This window comes from Perognathus longimembris, chromosome 14 (genome assembly GCF_023159225.1).
Source record: "Perognathus longimembris pacificus isolate PPM17 chromosome 14, ASM2315922v1, whole genome shotgun sequence".
Lineage (NCBI taxonomy): Eukaryota > Metazoa > Chordata > Mammalia > Rodentia > Heteromyidae > Perognathus > Perognathus longimembris.
Genome location: NC_063174.1, coordinates 54,016,053 through 54,040,107, shown reverse-complemented (window position 1 = coordinate 54,040,107; position 24,055 = coordinate 54,016,053). Strand labels below are relative to the sequence as shown.

Sequence of the window (24,055 nt, the reverse complement as noted above, 5' to 3'; positions counted from 1 at the left end):
CTAACATAGTTGTGCTAATTTACTCCTGCCAGCAATCCATTCTGTCAGCACTTTATAGCCTTGCACCTAGCAGGCCAGCACTCTTAGCACTTGAGCTTTGCCCTCAGGTATTTTGTTTGTATTTGGTTTTGAGATAGTTTCACCAACTTTTTCGGGGCTAGTCCCAGTACTTTCACTGTGTCCCGTGGTTCCAGAGTATCTTCTTTTGGAACTGCTTCAAGTCCAGATCTTTTTAATTGAGGAGTCGGGGCAGTACTGGGGTATAAACTCAGAACCTTGTGCTTGCGCTATAGGTGCTCTACCACTTGAGTCATTCCCGTAGACCTTTTTGCTTTTAGTTATTTTTCAGAGAGGATCTTGCACTTAGACTTGGGCTGGCCTGTGCCACAACCCTCCTATTTATGCTTCCCACATATGTGGGGTGACAGGTATGTGCTACCATGCCTAGGTTTTTTTGTTTGAGATGGAGTCTTACCTTTTGCTTGAACTGGCTTCAAACCACAATCCTTCCAAGTAGCTGGGGACACAGGAATCAGCCACTATGCCTGCCTCAAATCTTTTTCAAGTAGTTTTTTTTTATAATTTAAAATGCAATATACATTTTTTTGAAAATCATAAGAAGAAAAGAATAAAGGTAAAAACTGAAGCTACTGAAATGAAAGCCAAACAAATAGAAAAAAATATATAAATGATGTTCAAAAACCTTTAGTTTTAATTTTTAATAATCTTATAAATATAAACTATAAGGTTTGAAGAGTAATTTTAAAATGTATTTAAATTTCTTTTATGCCAAATTTAGTTTTGTGGATTTGAGTAGTACATTTTTATTGCAATGTTTTTATTTCTGTCCCTCTGTATATCAGTCAGAACTCAACCCCTATGTGTGTGCATACAGTACATACAGACACACCTGTGAGGGGTTTGGGGACTTTTTGCCCGTCCTGGGGCTTGAACTCAGGGTCTGGGCTCTATTCCTGAGCTGCTTTTGCTCAAGGCTAGAGCTCTACCACTTGAGCCACAATACCACTTCCAGCTTTTTCTGAGTAGCTTATTGTAGATAAAAGTTTCATAGATTTCTGCCTGGTCTGGCTTCTGCAGTCCTTAGCTCTCAGCCTCCTGAGTAGCTAGGATTATAGACGTGAGCCACCAGCCAAGGAATTGACCATATGATGCAGAAACTGGCTAGGCAGGTCTGCAGTTTGTAGGGTTGGCAGTGAAATAGGGAAGGGCACATCAAAAGCAAGATAGATAGAACTCAGGCCTAGGGCAGAGCTGTTGTCCACAAGCAGGAAGGAAAGTCACAGCAACTTGGATCTAGGCAGAAGCTACTGTCCTTAAAAGGCATTTTTGTCTTTTTGTAAGGGAAGGAGAATCTCTCCTTTTAAGAACTTCCACCTGGTCCTGCGGGGCCCACAGATTATCCAAGATAACTACACCTTCCTTATTCTTGCTTTCTTAGCAATGTTGACTTTATTGCCTATTCCAGATAACACATCTATAAACTATCACTCTGAATTTTAGCCTGAAATTTACATGGGTAAGTTATTCAGAAGAACCAAGAAAATTATGAGAAGGAATAATGTTGAGGAGGGAACTTGCCTATAGAATGTCTAAATAGAGCTGTCAACCAATGCAACATTGGCTTATTAGTGAATAGAATGATCCTTAAATAAGGCCCAAGATACCTGAGGATTTAAAACTAAGCTCTGAACTAAAATAGATTTCATTTAATGAGAAAAAAAGATAGTTTAATAAATGACATATTCATAAAGAAGGAAACGAAATTGGACTTGATATTATACCATATACAGAAATAGATTCCAGTTGTGTTAAAGCAAAGATTCTCAGCTGGGAGTACATGTTGGCTATCTGGGGGTATTTTTGACTGTTACAGCAACCGGGGGACTTTTTTTTTTTTCACATTTAGTGGGTTAAAAACTGTCAAAAGTACTCTAACCAAGAAGCAAGATTTTCATGCAAAAATCCAAATGTCTTGCAATAAGATCTAAAAGACTGCACATACATTCTTAGAGGCAAAGAAGAGAAGATCGTAACAGATTAAACTCATGAAGCTATAAAATCAGCAGGGTATTTTTGACTATGTATCATTTAACAGCGTTTAAGTGGCAAAAAGTATAGTCAGAAAAATGCATATCTGATAAACTATTTATTTATTGCAGATGACAAAAGATTCTTATCTGGAAACAAAGCATTCTTGCAAATTGACAAGAGAGACAGCTCAGTAGAAACAACTGTCAGCATATACAAAGAGGTTTTCATGCCAGAGCAGATCCAGCTGTCATATAACAGACAAAAATACTCAAGTGCAATAGTAGTCAGGGAAATAAAATTCAAGTAATAAAGTCATAATGAAACATCACTTTATGTGTGTTAGACTTGTAAAATTCAAAAGAGCAAGAACATTTGTTGCTATATTCCTTGACTATATTTTTTTAGTTTTATGTCTTGTTCTTTTTTAAAACTTTTTCATATTGTCTTTTAGTAGAATTTTCTTCTTTTTATTAAGTTTCTTTTAAAAAGGCAGTGTTTATTGAGAAAGGCTGAGGGTTCTGTCTTTGATAACTAAGTTGCATGGACTTGTCCCCATCACAGAGGTATGGCTTCATTAACTAAGCTGTAACATGTCTTCTAGCCCATGGGGTGTACAACAGTTTTTGCATACTGAATTTTTAATAAACTTCCCTACCTTAGGAACGTTTGGATGAAGCAAATGCTGCACTGGATTCAGCATCAAGACTTACAGAGCAGTTAGATATAAAGGAAGAGCAACTTGAAGAACTTAAAAAACAAAGTAGGTTTTTCCCTCTTTTCCTTTGTTTCTAGTTGAACTGTAGTCTTCCACTATGTGTTGGTACAGCTGAGTGAGACCAACGTTGTTGGTGGGTGGCTTCCCTTTCTACCGTAGATGCTATATCTATCATAGATATTCTCAAAAGAGTAACTTTGTGAAACAGACATCTGAGTATAACTAACTAGATGGTTGATCGCAGATGAGACTTTATACCTAGATACTCAGCATGTTTTGGTTTAGTTTCGGTGCTCTGTCTTTCCCTAAAGTGAATCTTGCATTTAGATTATCCACCGGGCCCCAGATTACCAGGTAATTCATAGTGTTTTGTTGAACCTAATAGGTGACAGTGATGACATGCACTCATTTAATCTCTGACTTAGTGATAATCAGGAAGTTAAAACTATTCTAGAGCTATATATAGGAAGTAATGGTTTAAGGTGATTGGAAGGGTGATAATGGAGCCTACCAATGCATAAGCTTTAGGTGGTCTATGTTTCCACGGCAGTTACAGGATATATAATTAAGAAACTAAGAAACATGTTCCATCTACCGTAAAATAGAAATTAGAAGGCTATGGGACATCAGAAATACTGTTAAAACAGGAATAGTGACCTGTTCACTAAGGTGGCCAGCAGACCAAACCACTGAAGCATAGAGAGTAAAGCACAAACCTAAGGAACTTGGCCTAACTCCAGGAGACGGAAAGTGGAAGTTTCTTAGGAATATAACAAAATAAAAACTAATATGTGGTATAGTGGCCTCAAAATAATTCTGAAAGGCCTCTACTTTGTAAGAATTACCAGTCTGGGAACTCTAAATCTGGAGGAGGACCTGGAAATGGGCAGCAAGGAAATAATATGTACTAAGTATGTATTATAGACAGTTGATAAAACATAGGCTGCATTAGTTAGTCTTCTCATTTTTCATTTGCCATTCAGACAACTCCAAAGTAAAGAGTATTCTTTTTATAGATTAAATGAACTGATAATCTAACTCTGATCTCTAGTGTATATGGTTTTTCCATGTCAAGACAATAGTTGCCTTTTGTTCTAGAAATCTACATCTTTGAAAATATGGTAGTGCCCTCTATACTGTGCCTTTGCTGTCCAAATGGCTGCCTTAGCAAGATGCAGCAATTATTGGCAAAATAATGTAGTTACATGGCAGGCCAGTATAAGTACAGCATTATTTCAGAGACACATTGTTACTGGAAGTGTTAGCTAAAGATTTTATATCTTAAGAGTTTAGCTAGACTAATGAAAATATCCTTGTCTATAATAACTCAATACTATGCATCATGCCTCTGTAATCTCTAAGGCTACATTCCCTATCTACCAGAGTCATTCTCAGCTCAAGATGGTAAAATAAAATAGATCCATGACTTAGTCAGTAAATCTATGACTTAGTAGTCAGTAAAAATATCACAGCCCTTTGTAGTCATTAGTACTTGCTTAGGTACCCATTGAAAATCCCTGTGATCAAATGGTTCCACATTTTCTTATTAAATCTGCTAAGACAAGTGGCCTAGGTTCCTCTTCAAATAAAAATTGTAATGGCTATTCATCATCAATGTCAGGACTGTGGGGCTCTTTTTATGGAGTCAGTACTAACTATGGAGAGAACTCTACTTAATTAGGCTTGCACAAATGCTATTTGGAAAGGCAGGCAGGGAGCCAATGTGGCACAGACAGGAAGGGAACTACAAAGATGGCTGGCTCTGTTATGTCTTTAAATTAAATTATTCTTGCCCTTTTCAGCTCTTTTAACAATGTTTTCTCATATGACCCAAGTGCTTAATACTGCTTTTATATCTCTAAACACAAATGTGACTTTATTTTCCCAAAGCTTTACTCTTAATAATGTAAATAAACTTTTGATTGGCTTAGTTATTTCAGAAAGCATCACTGTATATTTTCCTTTATAAATCATTAAGTACTTAAAATGTTGATTGATGTTGTAATACTGGACTTTATTTTTAACACAGAAGTTGGCCAGACAGCAAAAAGTTTTGCCAGGAGAAACAATTTTGAAAAAGACAGATTGATTTTTGTGGCGAGAAAGTACACAGAGAATTGAATTGTTGAGGCAAAGTATTGTTTTATTTCTATGAATTCGTAGACTAATGATTAGCTGATTTTCATTTTCAACATTTGAACAATATTAGGAAACTCATTTTAAAAGCGATAGCCAAAATAGTTGATTATATCGTTGCTACTCAAGATAAGACGATTTAGTCTGATCAGACATGAAGAGAGCACTGGAGACATTATTGAAGTGGTAAAGTGCCTAGATAGCTAGTTCAAGATCCTGGGTTCAAACCACAGTGCTACCCTTTCCCATATACATGTACACATGTGTGTGTGTGTGTGAATAGACCTGTCGTATGAATGATACCACTATTAAAACACTCAAAGTATGTAATTTCTACCATGTATGTGCAACTGAGGGGATGCTTAAAGATCTGGCATAAAAAACATAAAGATAGATGCTTATCAGTCACTAAGTAAGTACTTGAGAACCATTTAAGACAGTAGTTATCAGGCTACATGTTCTCTAGAACTCCATTAAGGGTCAGCCCTTGGGGGGAAAGAACTCAAAGGGAACCTTAAACCACTATTGGGATTTTACCTAGAAAGTAAAAGAACTATTTAAAAGTATAAGAACTGGGGCTGGGAATGTGGCTTTGTGGTAGTGTGTTTGCCTAGCATACATGAAGCCCTGGATTCAATTCTTCAGCACCACATAAACAGAAAAGGCGGGAAGTGGTGCTGTGGCTCAAGAGGTAGAGTGCTAGCCTTGAGCAAAAAGAAGCCAGGGACAGTGCTCAGGCCCTGGGGGCAAGCCCCAGGATTGGCAAAAAACAAACAAACTATAAAAACTCTTTAATACTAATTTACACTCTCAGTGATGAAAGAAACCCCCCCCAAGATCTTCTAGGTATGATGACTTAATAGATGATAATGGCTTGTAGAAGGATTTACAGTTATCCTTCCTGCTAGACATTATTTTAACATCTCAGTGAAAGTATTCTTTTTGTTACCATTGGTGGTGGTGGTGGTGGTGGTGGTGGTTATGGGGCTTGAACTTGGGGCCTAGGCACTGTGCCTGAGCTCTTTGCTCAAGGCTAGTGCTTTACCACTTTGAGCCACAGCACCACTTCTGGTTTTCTGGTGGTTAATTGGAGATTCCTTCCTGGGTTGGCTTTGAACAACAGGAGTGAACCCAGCTAAGAATATTTTTTTTCAGTATAGTTTCAAAGACCTATTTCATATGCCATCTTATATTTGTTCTCTCAAACTTAATATGCGATTTTATGAAGCAGATAAAGGCATCGTCTGTCTTTATCTGAGCTAGTCAGGGTCGAGAATTGTCATAGGATTGTTAGTGATGAGAAAATGTACACCTGTATATTTCCAGGCTTACAGCTAGACTATAGCTGAGCCATTCAAAGATGGCTTGCAAATATGTGGGCATTTTACTTCTTTAGTTTGTTTTCTAATGTCATCCTCCTGATAAATCCAGGCTTAAGGAAAATGATTGCATACATAGAACTACAAAGCACAAGATACTTCTTGTTTCACTATTAGTGAAGAGTGAATTTATGCTGTTCAAAGAAAAATAAGTTTTTATAAGCAATAAAATTTGGTTCTAGCATCAGACAGTCTTTAGCTCTGTCTGTAAGTTAATACCTGTATCTTCACTTCTCCCTGCCCCAAGTGCTGGGAATCAAACCTAGTGCCTTGCACACACTAAGCAAGTGCTCTGCTACTGACGCCTACCTCTCCAGCTCTATACAAAGGTCTCAAAGAGGATCCGTAGCTGATTGTGTGTGTGTATATGTATGCACACTGGCACTGGTGCTTGAACTCAAGGGTCCCTGAACTTTGTTGCTCAAAGCTAGAGTTCTACTACTTGAGCCACAGCTCCACTTCAGGCTTTTTGGTGGCTCTTACTGGGAATAAGAGACTCACGACTTTCCTTCCCTAAGCTGACTTGGAACCAAGATCCTCAAAACTCAACCTCCTAAGTAGTATTATAGGCACAAACCACCAACATCTAGCAATAGCTGGGTTTTTTTGTTTTGTTTTTGCGAGTCCTGGGGCTTGAACACAGGGCCTGGGCACTGTCCCTGAGCTTCTTTTGCTCAAGGCTAGCACTTTATCACTTGAGCCACAGCACCACTTCCAGATTTTTCTGTTTATGTGGTGCTGAGGAATCAGACCCAGGGCTTCATGCATGTAAGGCAAGCACTCTACTGCTAAGCCATATTCCCAGTCCCCAGCCCTGATTTTATTTTTAAAAAAGGAAATTTAGTGACTGCTTTTAAAAAGTCTTCTCTGGATCAAAAATGGAAAATTTCCTTAGAATAATTTTAAAAGAAAATCTAGACAAGTGTATAAAATTAATTCAAATAAAACTTATTGTTATATGAAGCATAAAAACACATTTTAAATTTACAAGCTCTAAAAGCAGTTTAAATGCTTTTTCATGGAACTACCTTTATGGTGCTGTATGGTGGATTTCTTACTTTAAGTAAAGATATTCTGTTCTCCAGGATGTGATTTATGCAAGAAAACATATAATGTCCTGTTGAACATAGGCCAAATACATTCCCAGACGCTTTGTTTCCCAAATCTTTGGAGAGATTTCTTTATGGATGTTTTTGGCAGAAGTAGTGATTTTAGAGGAAACATGTAAGAGGTACCAGATGCAGTTTTCTCAGTTGTCTTCAATGGTTAAAATGTTACTTGTAATGCCATAAACATCTGGGTATGCTAGACAATGGCAGCATTTTAATTAAGGAAAAAGTACATATTAGGTATATAATTAAACTATTTTTCAAACTTAATGATTATATTTTTAAATGTCAGCCTAATGTTTATGTCTGAATAAAATGTTTTAGAAATAACAGTTCTTAAAAATTATTTGTCTAAGTATAAAGTAATAGTATATGATATACAGATGAGAATGTTTTGAGTTAACATGTAGTGTTAACCTTTCTTACTTTTTTTAGGAATGGATGAATAATTTAGAATGCTGGTTCTTTCCTTATTTCTCATATATTCTTCTTTCCCAGAAAAGAAATCAGTTATTCTTTTACTGGTTTATCAAATATTCATTGTTAATCCACTATAGAACAAACACTTCAAGTAGGCAGTAGACAAGATAGAAAGATGAGGGATGAAAGTCCTGCCTTCAGGAGTTTTGCAGACAAGCAGGAAAGGGAAAGAGACATGTAATCAAATACATGCAACCAGTTGAGAGGAAAGGAAAGAGCTTTCTATTTCGTTCCCTTGTGGTATTGGGGATTGGACCCGGGGCTTTGCACATACTTAACAAGCACTTTACCTCTGAGCTACCCCATCCACCCAAGGGCTGTCATTCCACTGAGCCATGGCATTGTGAAAGAGCAGAAAAGGCTGGTGAAGGGTACAGCTGACCTCTTTGAATGAATAAGTTCAACTGAGTAGATAGATAGTTGGGAAAACCATTTTAGGTAGAAGAAGAAATTCATGTGAAATGAGGTAGCATAATTGAAAAACTGGTAACTGTTGACTAATAAGAAGCAAAGGGCAGTGAGTTTGCGTAGAGGGCTGGGAAGGTAGAGGTGAGAGAGAATTGCTGTATGGAGAACTGGAATTCTCAAGATGAACCACAATGTAAACTGGGCTGGAGTGACAATCCAGACTAGCGAAGGAGATAAGTAAAGCCTGGGGTCCACAGGAGAACATTAGTACCGGCACACTCCATGCGGATTCTCCTGCCTGGATCTGGGGTCCAGTGTTACGTCTTGGCTCCTTTGAGAGACAATAGGAATCTGGATTTGGAAATATTCTACTTTGTTTTTCATGTGACACCTAATTTGAGTTTTGTAAAAAAACTCTGTGCAGATTAAACAAACACTCCTTGGGGGTGATGTCATTCTCCCAATTTATAATAAGGAATTCTCAGATGTGAGTGCAGTTCCGGCTACATGACCCTTAAGAAAACTTCTCTAGGGCTGGGAATATGGCCTAGTGGCAAGAGTGCTTGCCTCCTACACATGAAGCTCTCGGTTCGATTCCCCAGCACCACATATATGGAAAATGGCCAGAAGGGGCGCTGTGGCTCAGGTGGCAGAGTGCTAGCCTTGAGCGGGAAGAAGCCAGGGATGGTGATCAGGCCCTGAGTCCAAGGCCCAGGACTGGCCAAAAAAAAACCCTAACAACTTCTCTAAGTGAAGTGAGGATGCGCCTCACGAAGTGGAAACATTATTACAATGATTTAACTTTTCACTGACAAAACTGTGTGTGTGTGTGTGTGTGTATATATGCACACGTGTGGACGTGCTTGTGTGCATACATGCATGCCAGTCCTGGGCATGCATGGGACTTAAATTCAAGGCCAGAATGCTGCCCCTGGGCTTTTTTTGCTCAAAACTAGCACTCAACACTTGAGCCACAGCACTTTAGTGATTAATTGGAGATAAGAGTTTCATGGACTTTCTGCCTGGTTTGGTTTTGAGCCCCAATCCTCATTCCCAGAATAGTTAGGATTCCAGGAGTAAGCCACCAGCCCTTGGCAGAATTAGTCTTTTTGAAATATGGCTGGTCTGTGCAAACCTTGAAAAATGAAATGCTATTTAACCTGACTCAGAGTCTTCACTCACCTAAAAAACACTTTTTTACTTCTTACTTTGGGAAAATGTAGTATAAAAGATTGAGGGGGAAAAAAAGAGAAAGTGAAAATAAATATGATTTGGTTTTATATGTATTTATATTTATTTATATATATTTATATATTGCCAGACCCGGAGCTTGGGACTCAGCCTGAGCACTGTCCCTGGCTTCTTTTTGCTCAAGGCTAGCACTCTACCTCTTGAGCCGCGGCGCCACTTCTGGCTTTTTCTGTTTATGTGTTGCTGAAGAATTGAACCCATGGCTTCATGCATGCTAGGCAAGCACTCTACCACCAAACCACATTCCCAGCCCTGATTTGGTTATATTAAAATATTTATATAAATAAAATCTCTTGGACTGAAGGCATGGATCAAATGGTAGCACACAAGACATGACTGAAAAAGCCAAGTCAGGAGCACAGAGCCCTGAATTCAGGCCCTGGTACCAGCATAAATAAACAAACAGACAAATAGGTAAATCTATCTCAAGTACACATGGTAATTTTAATTCACTATGTAAATCATATAGTAAACCATTAGCTGTTTTTTGTTTTATTCACAAATTATGAGCTAGTCAAGCTCAAATTAATGAAGTGAGGATATATTATATTAGCAAAATTCTTATCCTGAGTTCATTGTCAGGAAGTAAAATTTTTAAAAAGCAGAACTTTTCACTTAGCAGTTGCTTATTCTTTTTTTTTTTCTTTTTTGGGCAATTGTGGGGCTTGAACTCAGGGCCTGGGTGCTGTCCCTAAGCTTTTTCGCTCTAGGCTAGCGCTCTACTACTTCCAGGTCTTCTGGCTCAAGCTTACTCATGAAATAGCCAAATGACTTTGTGAGGAAGGTGATTAATTTTAAGATTCTCTCTGAAGACAATATTATAGAGCACTGCCATTAATCACGAATAAAATTATGATGTGCTGACTTGTTGCAGGCAATTGCTTTTTATATTCAGTTTTTATTTTAAATCAAGTGGTGAAGGCCATGGCTCCATTTCTGGGTGTTTCAAGGGAGCTCTGATGCATGAGGGTTCTTCACACACACACACACTTGGAGTCGCGGGTTGTCAAAACCAGACTCAAGCGCAGCTACTCTATTGCTAAGCTTTAAAGTGTCTCCACCCTTAAAACTTCTAAAGAATTATTTGGCATGTGAAATTATTCACAGAAGTAATTGTATTTGGCTTAAAACCCATTTCTTTATAATATTTTGCTTGCCTAGACAAATAGGGTTCTGATTTCAAATTGTGGTTTGAGTTCATTTTCAATTTTTGTACAGAAATATTTGAATCTCTAATAAGAGGGGAATAGTAAGTGTTCCTGGAGAAAAAGGAGCATCTAGGAACCTTTGGAATGGGTATGGGCATTTCTTTGCTAAAGTCACAATTTGCACTAGTCCCTCTAGCCCTTCTGGTAGTGTCATCTCCTCTTCCTTCCCCTTCTTCCTCCCCCTTCCCCCTCCTCCCCTTCTTCTCTTCCCCTTCCTCCCCCCTCCTCCTTCTCCTCTTTTTTTTTTTTTTTTCTTTTCTTTTTCTCTTTTTAGATTGGGTCTTGTTGTGTAAGCCAGGCTGGCCTTGAGTTCACAGTCTACCTATCTTAGCCAATTTAGTAATCAGATTAGGCATGTACCACTACATCCAATATATTTTTAAATTTTTTATGGCCACGTTCATATAGTAAGATCTAGTTTAAGTTTATTTTGATAATACTTTTAATGTAGCCCTTTTATCATGTAGTTAGTATTAAAATGATTCCTTATGGAGGAAAGTGGATAGGAGAAGGAAATCTCAGGAATGGAAGGTGGGAAGAGTGGTCCCATTTGACCTGTTACTCCTGCCTTTCTGTAGCTATAGAGAGAAGAGCATGTGAGCATGTAAGAGATTGGCCCTATCTTTACTCTGGTGGGATGGTAAAGTCAGAGCAATGATGAGAGATCAACTTGCTTATTTCTCTGAGTAGTTAAGAATTCTGTTCTCCCATTCTCTCTCTCTTTCATACATTTTTATAGCCAAGTATACATTTTTTTTTTACCGAAAAGACAGGAAGGGAAAAGTTTGTGGTAGATTTTCCAAACACAGACCTATCTTTTATAATATGGTCATGGCATCATCCATCTCGTATTTTGGTAAGACATTAGTCTTATTATATGAATGACATTTTACAATTCAGAATTTTGCAATGTAGACAAACCACAAGCCATTATAAGGTTACAGTAGGCATTTAATATTTGCATTTAGTGCTATAAATTAGAACTGTACAGAACAGAATGAAAAAGATAGACAACCATAATCTGTAAGGCTTGGAAAAGCCTCAGAGGGAGTATGTTGGGAGCTGCACAGTCGGTAGTACCAGTAGAGAAAGGCTTTCCATACAGGGGAAGTGAGAGTCCAGAAATAAACTAGACATTCATGGGCAGTTAACATTTGAAAAAGGGGTCCGAAGAATTGGTTTTCCATTATATAGTGCTGGAAGCTGGCTGTCCCCTCATGTAAAAGAATAAAGTTGGCATCTGCCTCATACCATGCACAAAAATGCACTCAATCGGATCATGGGCCTGGATTTAGAGTCAAAACCATAAAACTCTCCAAAGAAGACATGAGAGTAAACTTTCATGATACTAGGTTTGCCAGTAGTATTTAGACATGACACCAAAAGTAAAAAGCAACACAAGAAAAAGGAAATTGAGCTTTACCAAAATTAAAAACTTTTGTGTTTCAATGAATACCATCAAGAAAGAGAAGTGAAAGCCCACAAAATGGAGGAAATATGTACAGATACTCTCTCTGATAAGAAAACTTCTCTAGTTACTAATAATCAAAGAAGTAGAATATGGGTTTTGTAGTTTTTTGAACTTGGGGCCTGGGTGCTGTCCCTGAGCTCTTTGGCTCAAGGCTAGTGCTCTACCACTTTGAGCCATAACTCACTTCTGTTTTTTACTCTGTGTGTCTGTGTGTGTGTGTGTGTCTGTGAGAGAGAGAGAGAGAGAGAGAGAGAGAGAGAGAGAGGTATTAATTGGAGATAAGAGTCTCTTGGGGACCTTTCTGTCTGGGCTGGCTTAGAACCACAATCCTTAGATCTCAGCCTCCTGAGATAGAATTATAGGCATGAGCCACTGGTCCTAAGTGCTTTTGTTTTCATTTTGGTTTTTTGGGTTGTTTTTTTGTTTTGTTTTGTTTTTGTGAAAAGTGGTCAAAGACCAGTGTTTGAATGTTAGTGTTTGCTTATTTGAAAAGTTACTACATGTTTGTTTGGTTTTTTTGCCTGTCCTGGGGCTTCATCTCAGGGCCTGAGTGCTGTAAGCTAGCACTCTACCTACCACTTGAGCCACAGTGCCACCTCTGGCTTTTTCTGAGTAGTTTATTGGAGATAAGAGTCCCACAGACTTTCCTACCCAGCTTTGAACCTTCTGAGTAGCTAGGATTACAGGCATGAGCCACTAGCTCCCAGCTATACATGGTTTTCTCATTTCTTTCAGAGTGAAAAACGTATTCTCGATTAAAGTTAGTAAGTACCTCTTAGCTCAAATAATCTAATTCTAACATAACATGTGTAAACTCCGTGTTGGATTAAGTTCCTTTGTCCCAGTACCCTCAGTCCTGTGGAGTGTTAGCTAATGAACAGAGTAATGTACTGTATTGTAAAGTACTTACAGTCTAATTAGTCCACTAAGATTTTACCAGTTTTATTTACTTTTTAGGTAGGAATTTAAAAATGGTGTAAATACCCTTCTAAATCTGACATAAGCTGTTATAACATGATTAGTACGTTAGAGCCAGTGATCTGAATTTTATTTTGCAGTTTCCTTACTCTGAAATGCTTTGCCCTGTCAAATGTGTCTTGCATTGTGGTCTTAGTGGTGTTAAATACTTTTCTTAGTCAGCTCACCAAAACCAGCATACAGCCAGGAAAATAAAAAAAAAGGAAAATCTAAAGTTGTCTTTTCCATTTCCTCCCATTAAACAAAAGTTATACTGGAAACGTTTCATGCAAGGGAAGCAGGAGTGAAAATCTGATCTTTTGCTATTATGTTTCTAAACAAGATGGAAGCCTTGATTGATTTTCAAGTTTTTCCTACTAAAGAATTGATTATTTGTGGGATAACCCATATGGCATAATACGTAGTCTGGGTTTTAGGCAGTTTCTGTAGCCGAGAGCTACTTTCTTTGAACCAGAGAAGAGATGGAAGTAATCTAATATTACCAGTTAGTGTGGAGCATAAGTTTAAATTTCATCGTAAAAATTTCTGAACTGTTATTGCATATTCAGGCTGATTGGCTAATGACTATCTTTATTCACATTTTACAGATGAGCTTCGACAAGAAATGCTGGATGATGCACAAAAGAAATTGATGAATTTAGTAAACAGTACAGAAGGAAAAGTGGACAAGTATGCTTTTGCCTTTTAGCTTTTATAATATTTTGTAGAGATTGCTTTCATGGTAGAACAACTTCATATAGTGATTTATATGTGATTACATTTTTTTTCTTGCTGGTCCTAGAACTTAAACTCAGGGCCTGTGCATTGTCTGTGAGCTTATTTTGCTTGTCAAGACTAGTATTCGACCACTTGAGCCACATCTCCATTTCTGGCTTTTTGGTGGTTAACTGGGGATAAGAGTCTCACCACTTTCCTGCCCAGGCTGGCTTCAAACTGAAATCCTAGTGTTTCAGCTTCCCGAGTAGATAGGATTACAGGTGTGAGCTACCAGTGCCTTGCTTATATGTGATTAATTTTGGGGTTTTATTGTTGTTTGTTTGTTTGTTTGTTTGGTGCTTGTCCTAGGGCTTGCACTTAGAGCCTTGGCACTGTCCCTGAGTTTTGTGGAGCCACAGTGCCATTTTTGCCTTTTTGGTAGTTACTTGAAAATGAGTCTCTCAGATTTTCCTTCCTGGGCTGTCTTTGAACTGTAATCCTCAGATCTCTGCCTCCTGAGATAGTGAGAAATACAGGAGTGAGCTACCATTTCCCTGTTTGTATGTGATTAAATGTTTAGGGAGCCTTTCTTTTTTTTTTTTTTCTTGCCAGTCCTGGGGCTTGAACTTAGGGCCTGAGCATTCTCCCTGGCTTCTTTTTGCTCAAGTTTAACACTCTACCACTTGGGCCACAGCATCACTTCTGGCTTTTTCTATATATGTGGTGCTGAGGAATCAAACCCAGGGCTTCATGTATGCGAGGCAAGTACCTTGCCACTAGGCCATATTCCCAGCCCATCTTTTTTTATATCTAATAAAATGTGTGGATAGTTTTAATGAAAGCTCAATAGAATAACTTATGTTTCCTATTTTTAAAAGTATTTTTGTCCCAACTTATTCTTTTTCTTAAAACCGTATCAAAGAATCAAAACATCCTAACATGAAGTATTTACAAAATAAGGACCCATTTTACTATTTTTTCTCCCTTTACTGTCTTTAAATAAATATGCCTTACTCAAAATTCTGAAAGCCAGATGTATGTGTATGTGTACATTACCTCATCTAATATTTTTAAACTTCAGTAATAATAGCATTTTTTTCTGGTTAATTGGAGATAAGAGTCTGTCTGACTTGTCTGCTTGGGCTGGCTTCGAACCCAGATCTTCAGAGCCACCAGCACCCAGCTTAGCAATTTTTTAGTCACTGTGAATGGGAAATCTAAGCCCCAAAAAGCCTCACCTTGTAAAGGTAGTCTTGTGAGCACTGGCCTGTGAAGTGGCACCTCATTTGGCTACTGGGGTGAAGAAAGTGATGTTTTAAAAAGTACATGTTTTGAATTGTTTGAAACATTGTTAATTCAACTACTTTACTTTTTTTTGTTCAGTGCCATAAATATTCAGTTATCTGAGTATAACACTGTTCATATGTTTAGTGTTTGTTACATGCCACATTACGTTAACTTGAGTTGTTTCTGCCTTCATCTTCATAGAACCCTCATGAGAAACCTCTTCATTGGTCATTTCCACACACCAAAAACTAAGCGCCATGAAGTATTACGATTGATGGGAAGCATACTAGGTGTTAAAAAAGAAGAAATGGAACAGGTAACTAACTTGCCACTGGAATCCATTCTGAATTGACTGACTCACTAATAGCACTGGGGACCAAACCCAGGACCTTGTATATACAGGGCAAATATTCTTCAACTGAGCTCCATTCCTAACCTCATTCTGAACAGATTTACAATGTGGTGGTACCATGGAAATTCGTCCCTATATTGAAGAAGTTTAAATATTTTGCAATTTATAATCCAGTTCACATATATCAACATGCTAAAATGTTGAGATAAATTTTCATTCAGGGCTGGGAATGTGGCTTAGCGGTACAGTGCTGGCCTAGCATGCATGAAGCCCTGGGTTCAATTCCTGAGCACTACATAAACAGAAAAGGCCAGAAGTAGCACTGTGGCTCAAGAGGTAGAGTGCTAGCCTTGAGCAAAAGAAGCCAGGGACAGTGCTCAGGCCCTGAGTCACAAGCCCCAGGACTGGGAAAAACAAATGAAAATCTTTCATTCAGATTGTGCTTGAGGCTGCATTTTGATTGTATTAGTATCCTCTGCTAAGCATAGGAAATGAGGATTTGGACTCATAAGCATGATTTGCTATTATCTGAAATCACGTTACAAGTAATGGTTCATTTTTCTTTTCTTGTACTAATAATATTTTTCTGTTTTAAAATAATCTTGCAGTTGTTCAGTGAAGACCAAGGAGGTGTTACTAGGTGGATGACGGGATGGCTTGGAGGAGGATCAAAAAGTGTTCCCAACACACCTTTGAGACCAAATCAGCAATCTGTGCTTAATAGTGTAAGAGCCAATTTTATCTCTGCTGAATATGAATGGTACAAACTCATATGCAACCTATCAGGTTTCTTTTTAGATTATTTTGTACCACCCTTTTGTTATTTTGTTTGTTTGTTTTGAGTTTTTTTTGCCAGTCCTGGGGCTTGAATTCAGGGCCTGAGCACTGCCCCTGGCTTCTTTTTGCTTCAAGGCTAGCACTTTACTGCTTGAGCCACAGCAGTACTTTTGGCTTTTTCTGTCTATGTGGTGCTAAGGAATTGAACCCAGGGCTTCGTGTATACGAAGTGAGCACTTTACCACTAGGCTATATTCCTGGCCCCTTAGTCATTTTATTGCATATAGTTTTAATCTTAAAGTGTAAGAGTGTGTATGTGTGTGTGTGTGTGTGTGTGTGTGTGTGTTGGTGCTGGGCACTATCTCTGAGGTTTTTTCCGCTCAAGGGTAGCACTCTATCTGGCTTTTTGGTAGCTTATTAGAGATAAGAGTTTTATGGACTTTCCTGCCCTAACTGGCTTCAAAGCAAAACCACGATCCTCAGATCTCAGCCTCCAGAGTAGCTAAAATTACAGGCAAGAGCTACTGGTACCAGCTTATCTAATCTTTTTGTGTGATATTTATTTTTCATTGTTAATTATGCTTGTCATGGTAGTATATACCTGTAATCCCAGCAGATAGGAAGCAGAAACTGGAAGATCATGAGTTTAAGGTTACCGTTGCCTACATAGTGAGACTCTTAAATAAATGCTGTTTGGTAGTAATATTATAAAATTATGCCATTCTTGAAGATAGAGCCATTATCATACTTAGGTATGTATGTTTCAATCATTGAGTCAATAATACTTACTAAGGATCTGCTGTGAACCAGACTGTAGCCATTGGGAAGGTAGTAAATAAACATGAAACACAGTACCTGGTAGATGGGAATTGAATTGGGTAGCATTGTGAGTTGGAATGCAGTTTCCTTCTTGGGTTTTTTTTTTTTTTCCTATTTATTTATGGTACTGGAGCTTGAACCAAGGGCCATTCTTGCTAGGCAGATACTCTAGTACTTGAGCCACACCTTCAGCCCTTTTTTGTTGGGTTATTTTTTAGATAGGGTCTTACTTTTTCCCAGGCCAACCTGAACTGTCATCCTCCGGTTTATATTCTCAGACTTAGCTGGAATGACAGGCATGAACCACCATTCACAACTTTTCTGTTGTGATGACTCTGCTGAACTTTTTGTTTGGGTTGGCCTTGAACTGACATCTTCTCAATTTTAGCCTCCCAAGGAAATAGGATTACAGTCCTCAGCCATTGTGCCCAGCTACATCCATTTATTCATTTATTTATTTCAATAAAGAGAAAATAGTACACATTGTTTTAATCTCATAATATCACTATATCAATTGACTGGGTCTTCCTTTAGAAAATCATGTTAATATTTGCTTTTCTTTTTTGTCAGTTGTGGCCTAGGCACTCTTTTGCTGAAGGCTAGTGCTCTACCACTTTGAGCCACAGCACCACTTCTGGTTTTTAAGTGGTTAATTGGGGACAAGAGTCTCATGGGGACTTTTCTGCCTGGGCTGGCTTTGACCACCATCCTCAGATCTCAGCCTCTTTAGGAGCTAGGATTCCAGGTGTGAACCACTGTCACCTGGTTTCTATGTCGTGTTATTAAAATAATATGACTTGATGTCTTCAATGCTACTAATGGCAAGAAACTGATATTCTTGGGGCTGTAGCTCAGTGGCGCAGTGCATGCCTGGCTTGTGCAAGGCCTTGGTTTCCATCTCCAGCACTTCACAAACTAAGTAAGACAAAACAAAACATTACAAAACAATGTGTGGTTGTGGGTGGCTAAAATCCTAGTACTTGACAGGTAGAAGCAAGAGGATCATGAATTCAGGGCCAGCTTGGGGTTCCATAGTGAGACTGCCTTGAAAAAAAAGCAAATGAAAAACAAAAAGAGAGGGCTGGGGATATGGCCTAGTGGCAAGAGCGCTTGCCTTGTATACATGAAGCCCTGGGTTCGATTCCCCAGCACCACATATATAGAAAACGGCCAGAAGTGGCGCTGTGGCTCAAGTGGCAGAGTGCTAGCCTTGAGCAGAAAGAAGCCAGGGACAGTGCTCAGGCCCTGAGTCCAAGGCCCAGGACTGGCAAAAAAAAAAAAAAAAAAAAAAGAGAGAAATGTTCTTAATTGACCAACTCTGATTAATAAGGACTGGAAGTGAGTGTCATCATCAAAGATTATTCGTTAAATTGTTAAAGTTCTATCATGACTGCCATATATCCAAAGCACTACTACCAGCATTCTCAATTATCCATGAAGGTAATTTGAAAAAAAGAGAGTAAAACTAAATGGCATAAATTTTTAATATTTAATTAAAATAGCTGGTGTGTTTTCTTAGTTGTATAAATGCACTTTTATTTTTGAGCATGTCCCACTATGCAGCCCAGGGAGGCCTAGAACTCAAGCCTCTTGCCTCAGCCATTATCTCTAGGCGTATACCACCATGCCTGCCATGAATGTAATTTTATTATTTAATCTAATACACCTTTTTTTCTTAGTCTTTTTCAGAACTTTTTGTTAAATTTCTAGAAACAGAGTCTCACCCGTCTATTCCACCACCAAAGCTTTCTGTTCATGACATGAAACCTCTGGATTCTCCAGGAAGGAGGAAACTAGATGCAAATGTACCCCTAAGTTTTAAAGGTAAAATCAGGGGTGTTTTTGGGGGAAGGGGGGTGTTTGTTTGCTTTGTTGTAATACTGCATTTTCAGTGTTTTGAAACTGTAATGCTGCTTCCAAAATTCCTGTAAGACATCAAATACTGGCTTTCTATCTTGTAATAATCTTGTATTTTATCTGCTTTAGTTACTATGAAACATTTTCCCTTTGTATATTGAAATAGTTATCTCTGCATGAGCCACTTTGTATTATCCTTCCTGAAATGGTGGCAGATTAGTTACACTAGTTACACCGTCGTGTAACACAGTCTTCTCTGCTCTAAGGGTCTTATTTACATACAGAATGATGATAGTAAGATGAACTAAAATTGCTTCTTTATTGGAACACTTCTTTTTCTGAAATATGTATTTTAATATAGACTAACAATATGAACTAAAGGTATATGTTAAAATCTTTGGATTTGGATTCTATCATACATCATATAGCTGGGTCTAGAACCCCGCATGTGAATTAAATTTGGAAGCCAGGTCTGGCAACACAAAACAGTGCAGTACTGCTTTTCTTCAGAAAGTTTTTGAGTTACCAAAAGTGCACTTTAATCCAATTTTTGTAATATAAATTAGAGTTTGGTTTTTGGGGTTTTTTGTGGGTTTTTTTGGCCAGTCGTGGGGCTTGAACTCAGGGCCTGGGCTCTGTCCATGGGACTTTTCACTCAAGGTTAGCACTTTCCCACTTTGAGCCACAGCGCCACTTCTGGTTTTCTGATGGTTAACTGGAGATAAGAGTCTTATGGACTTTTCTGCCCAGGCTAGCTTTGAACCATGATATTATCTCAGCCTACTGAGTAGCTAGGATTACAGCTGTAAGCCACCAGCACCCAGTGACAAATTAGTATTTAATGTTTATTTAGGAGTTGAGATCTGTTTAAGTTTTCTTTTTAAATAATTAAAGACTAGTCCAAGAAATGTGCCAAATTCCAGCAAAGTGGGATTTGAAAGGTGATAATGAATTGCATAGTGTAGAGGAAGGCTTCTTGCCACCATTACTCACATCCAGGGGCTTCTTGCAATTGGGCTTCTTTGTGAAGGAGAAAGACAGAATGGATGATCCGTGTCTCCTCCTTTAGATGGCGCAGCGTCCAGGACTGGAAGAAGAGCAGATGTGAGCCCTTTCCTGGCTCCCCGCTCCGCAGCGGTTCCTCTCATTGACCCCGCTGGGCTTGGACCCGGAGGGTCAGGCCATCCTCTCCTGAAGCCCATCTCAGATGTTCTGCCCACCTTTACACCCTTGCCAGTGTCGCCTGACAACAGCGCTGGTGTTGTGCTGAAAGACCTGTTAAAGCAGTAGGCGATTCCCAAGCCCCAGACTACAGAGCACTTTAAGGAAAACATGAACACTATGTATATGTATGTTATCACAAAGTGGCCTTTCCGAAGAAGTCATGCATTTGTTTGCAATTGTAATTTCTCTAAATTTAATAAAGATATTCTTAATGCTTTTAGAAATTGCAGGTATCAAAGGAGCAAGTGCTTGCTATATGATCTGTTTTTCTCCTTCTCTGATTTGACCTCATTTAATCTAGAAACATTTGCATTAAAAATCTTAATTTACAAAAAAAGGAAAGACAAAGATACTAGTAGCTATCTATCTTTACCAGCTTTATTTCCTCATCTGATTCTCAAGCTCTTCTAAAGATCATCAGGAACTTGCACAAAAACAAAAACAGTAGTGACTGCTCTGTCCAGGGAAGAAACTATTGAAGCACGAATCAATCATCTTCAAAGGACAGACAAGCCGGGAGCATGGCTGTTCTGGCGAGGTCGTAGGTGCCCGATATGGAAGGCGTACTCGGCTCTATGCAATCTTGTCATGTGTGATTCATGTGACCGCCACACAGTCAAGATACCACACAGTTCTTCCATCCCAAGGACCCCTTGAGCTGCCCCCTTTCGTCTAGAACTGTGCTTCATGGCCTCCTGCCCTGGTCCCCAACACCCTCCTTCAGTTGGCAGCTCTGTAACCTCGTGATATCAAGAACACTGTGCAAGGGGAATCATACCTTCTGTTCCCTTTTGAGGTGGATGTGTTTTACTCAGCACAATTCCTAGACATCCACTCAAGTTTTTGCGTGGACAGGTAGTTTATTCATTTTTTTTTTTATTTTGCTCTATTCTGGGGCTTGAACATGGGGCTTCACACCTGCAAGGCAGGTATTCTACCACTGAGCCACACCCCCAGTCTGGGTTGGTTCTTTTTCATTGTCAAGTACGTGGTGTGGATATACTGTTTCCTTAGAAGAGCTGAGGGCTCTTCTTCAAGGTGTCACGTGGACGTTCCCTCCCGCGTGTCCCTGTGCCGCTGCCTCCACGTGTAATAAGCAATAGCACTTAGCCTGCGTGTCCAGGTGCAGCGATCAGGTCGTTGGTCCAGCGCAAATCCCCTCTCAGGACCAGCACAGCTATTGGAACTTCAGAGCAACCAGCGTTTCTCTTTAATTTTTTTATAAGCCCATCATTAAAGGAATTGTGACATGAAGCTTAGTTTTATCAGGATGTACATTTTCTATCAGTTGTTGATGTTGTACATTTAAGAGACATTTCTTGCCGATTTTATAAATTTAGGCATGCCTTTAAGATGGAAACATTTGTGTAGCAAGGACAGGTGAGAATGAGACCAACCGAAACGTGTAAATAGACCTGACTCTTGCCAAGCTAAATCTGGTTGTAAATTTTGCTATGATGAGTTGTATATTTCTAATATATTCAGAAGACTGAAAGTTCTGGTTCTCAGTTAATGGTTCCAACTTTTTTTCTGGAAAATTAAGTAACAGAAAATGCTGCTCCACCATGTCAGTCTCTTCAGCTAACTTGTTTACATTGCCATGCTCTAGTACCTTCTAAAGGAAGTTGTCAAAGACATTCTTAGGGCAGTACAGATGCGCCTTAACTTCCTGTCCAGGGTTGCATCCCGGTGACCCACTGTGAATTGAGAACATTGCAGTTGAAGTGCATTTGCTCGTGCGCTCGCCCCGTTGAGCACCCTGGCCTCCCCACACAGCCTGCGCCCTGTGCCCTGCACCAGGTGCTGCCTGCAGGCCGCTGCCCAGCCTTGAGGAGAGGAACTTTCCAGAGCTTGAGTCCACCTCTGTGGAATGGCCATCCGTTCTGCTCCAGGAATAAACTACAGAATCACGAGGCAACTTCCCATTGTAAGTGGAGGGAAATCTGTATTTGATTTTTAACATATTTCTAGCAAAGGTCTTTTCATTGGTTATCCTGAGTGATGTGCAGCTTGCCATGGAAGCTTCCTTTCGGGGTGGGGCAATGGCAGTGCTAGCTTCTAAGCTAAACAGAAGATGTGTGGTCCTTCATGCCAAAACATGGAAAAAGACTTGTATTTTGAAAACGAGATGCGTGATGGGTGTTTTAAGTAATGTGTTATCATATTTGAAATGCCTTGTTGACATTTTTAAGTCTCTCCTTCTCTGACCAAAACAACCTGTCGCTCCTTCCTGCAGCTTACCTGAGTGTGGAAGCTTTGGGGGGGCAGATTGGACCTCCAGACCCCACAGAGCATCTCCCGTGGCTGCTATTGAGTGTGTGGCCTGGCCTGGCTGCTGTAGCCCCTCATGTTTCCTTGGACTATTGAAATGTAGCTCACTGCTCTGCAGACTGTTTGTTGATCTAAACCATACATAACTCATTGACTTTTCTGAAACTAAGTTGTGTGTCCGTGATGAGCCATCTGCTCAAGGAAGAGTCTCAGAAACCGGACAGGGAAGAGGCACATGGTTTGCATGATAGCCATAGGACACTGCTAACAGCCCCTCACTGCAGTATTCTAACGACAGTCATTCCGTTTATTTCTCTGAACTTAGTAGAATGGCTGGTTGAACTTTGCCTCAGCTTCCAGGGTTTTCCACAACATTCCTAGCGGTTTTTCCAATATAGTTAAATATACTACAGAAGAAAAATTTCACCCAGCCATTGAAGTTGACTATAATGTAATACAGTATCTATGGTTTTGTGACTTTTAGTTATTGTACATTCTTTTTTGGAGAAGGAAAGTACTGGGGACTGAATTCAGCCTCATGTTTGCTTGGCAAGCACTTTCCCCCTGAGCCACACCTCCAGCCCTTTTTACCTTAATTTTCAGACCCTCCAGTCTAAGCCTCCTGTGTAGCTCAGGTTACAGGTGTTACTGCCGTGAAAGACTTGTTCTTCTGAGATAGAGTCTGTGAGATAACTTTTTTTCCCTAGCTGGTTTGAATCATGACTCTCTTCGCTCGACTTCTCAAGGAGCTGGGATTAAAGGTGTGAGCCACCCCACCCACCTCCCAAATCTTTCTTTTATTTGTCTTTTTTTTTTTTTTTTAGGAGTTGGGGGTACCAAAACGAAGCAACAAGTCCACAAAGAAAAAGGGCTTTCATGAAAGCTAAAACACTAAACCCCATATAAAGTCTTTCTTTTCTTCTAACTTCTCAGTGGTTAGTTTTGAGGGACAGAAAGGGCTGAAAATCCTGACCCAGTCAGGAAATGCGGGCAGAGCTAGCCGCGCTGCCTTTTCAGGGAGCAGCTGCTATGCTGACTATTTAGAATGTTCACCAAGCTTCAGAGGATTTAGATTTGGGGTTTTTTAACTGATGGTGTTTTTCAGGCATCAAAATATTTAAGACATCTTCCCTCAATAGAAATTTATCCTTAATTTTTGTAAATATCAAATAAGCTGGGTGATATTTATTTTACATGTTCCTCTGGGGGAAAATGATTTTAATGTTCTGACATTTGTGATTACTTGTCAGTCTTTATTTGTTAACTTATTAAGGTTTTGCTATTTAAAATTGATAAATTGTCTTTTGATTTACATAGGAAAATAACTGAGAAATTTTCAACCCAACCTCAAGATTAGGTTGTTTTATAGAGAACTAAAGTCAATGCATTTTTTTAATTTCTCAGGAGCACTGCAAGGAAAAAAAAAACAATACTCCAAATAAAAATGATATATGTACATTGGCAATGTCTTCATCCACAATAAAAAAAAACCAAAAAAACCTTTTAGCAAACAGCTGCTGCCTTTTTCTTGCGGAGGGAGGAATGGCTTGCACATGTTGTTTATAGCAGGGCCGCCGTGCTCGCC

General features: G+C 39.2%; 1 protein-coding gene across 1 annotated transcript in view; it reads left to right on the top strand.

Annotated features, from left to right (window-relative positions):
• The window catches only part of Trip11 (thyroid hormone receptor interactor 11), a 71,161-nt gene extending 50,732 nt beyond the window's left edge, over positions 1–20,429 (top strand). The window contains exons 16-21 of the mRNA XM_048362164.1: positions 2,713–2,812; positions 13,775–13,856; positions 15,372–15,486; positions 16,131–16,247; positions 18,798–18,942; positions 20,045–20,429. Coding sequence (XP_048218121.1) covers positions 2,713–2,812; positions 13,775–13,856; positions 15,372–15,486; positions 16,131–16,247; positions 18,798–18,942; positions 20,045–20,265 — 780 coding nt within the window. The 3' untranslated portion in view covers positions 20,266–20,429. The remainder of the gene's footprint in view (positions 1–2,712; positions 2,813–13,774; positions 13,857–15,371; positions 15,487–16,130; positions 16,248–18,797; positions 18,943–20,044) is intronic.
• Positions 20,430–24,055: the final 3,626 nt, after the last annotated feature.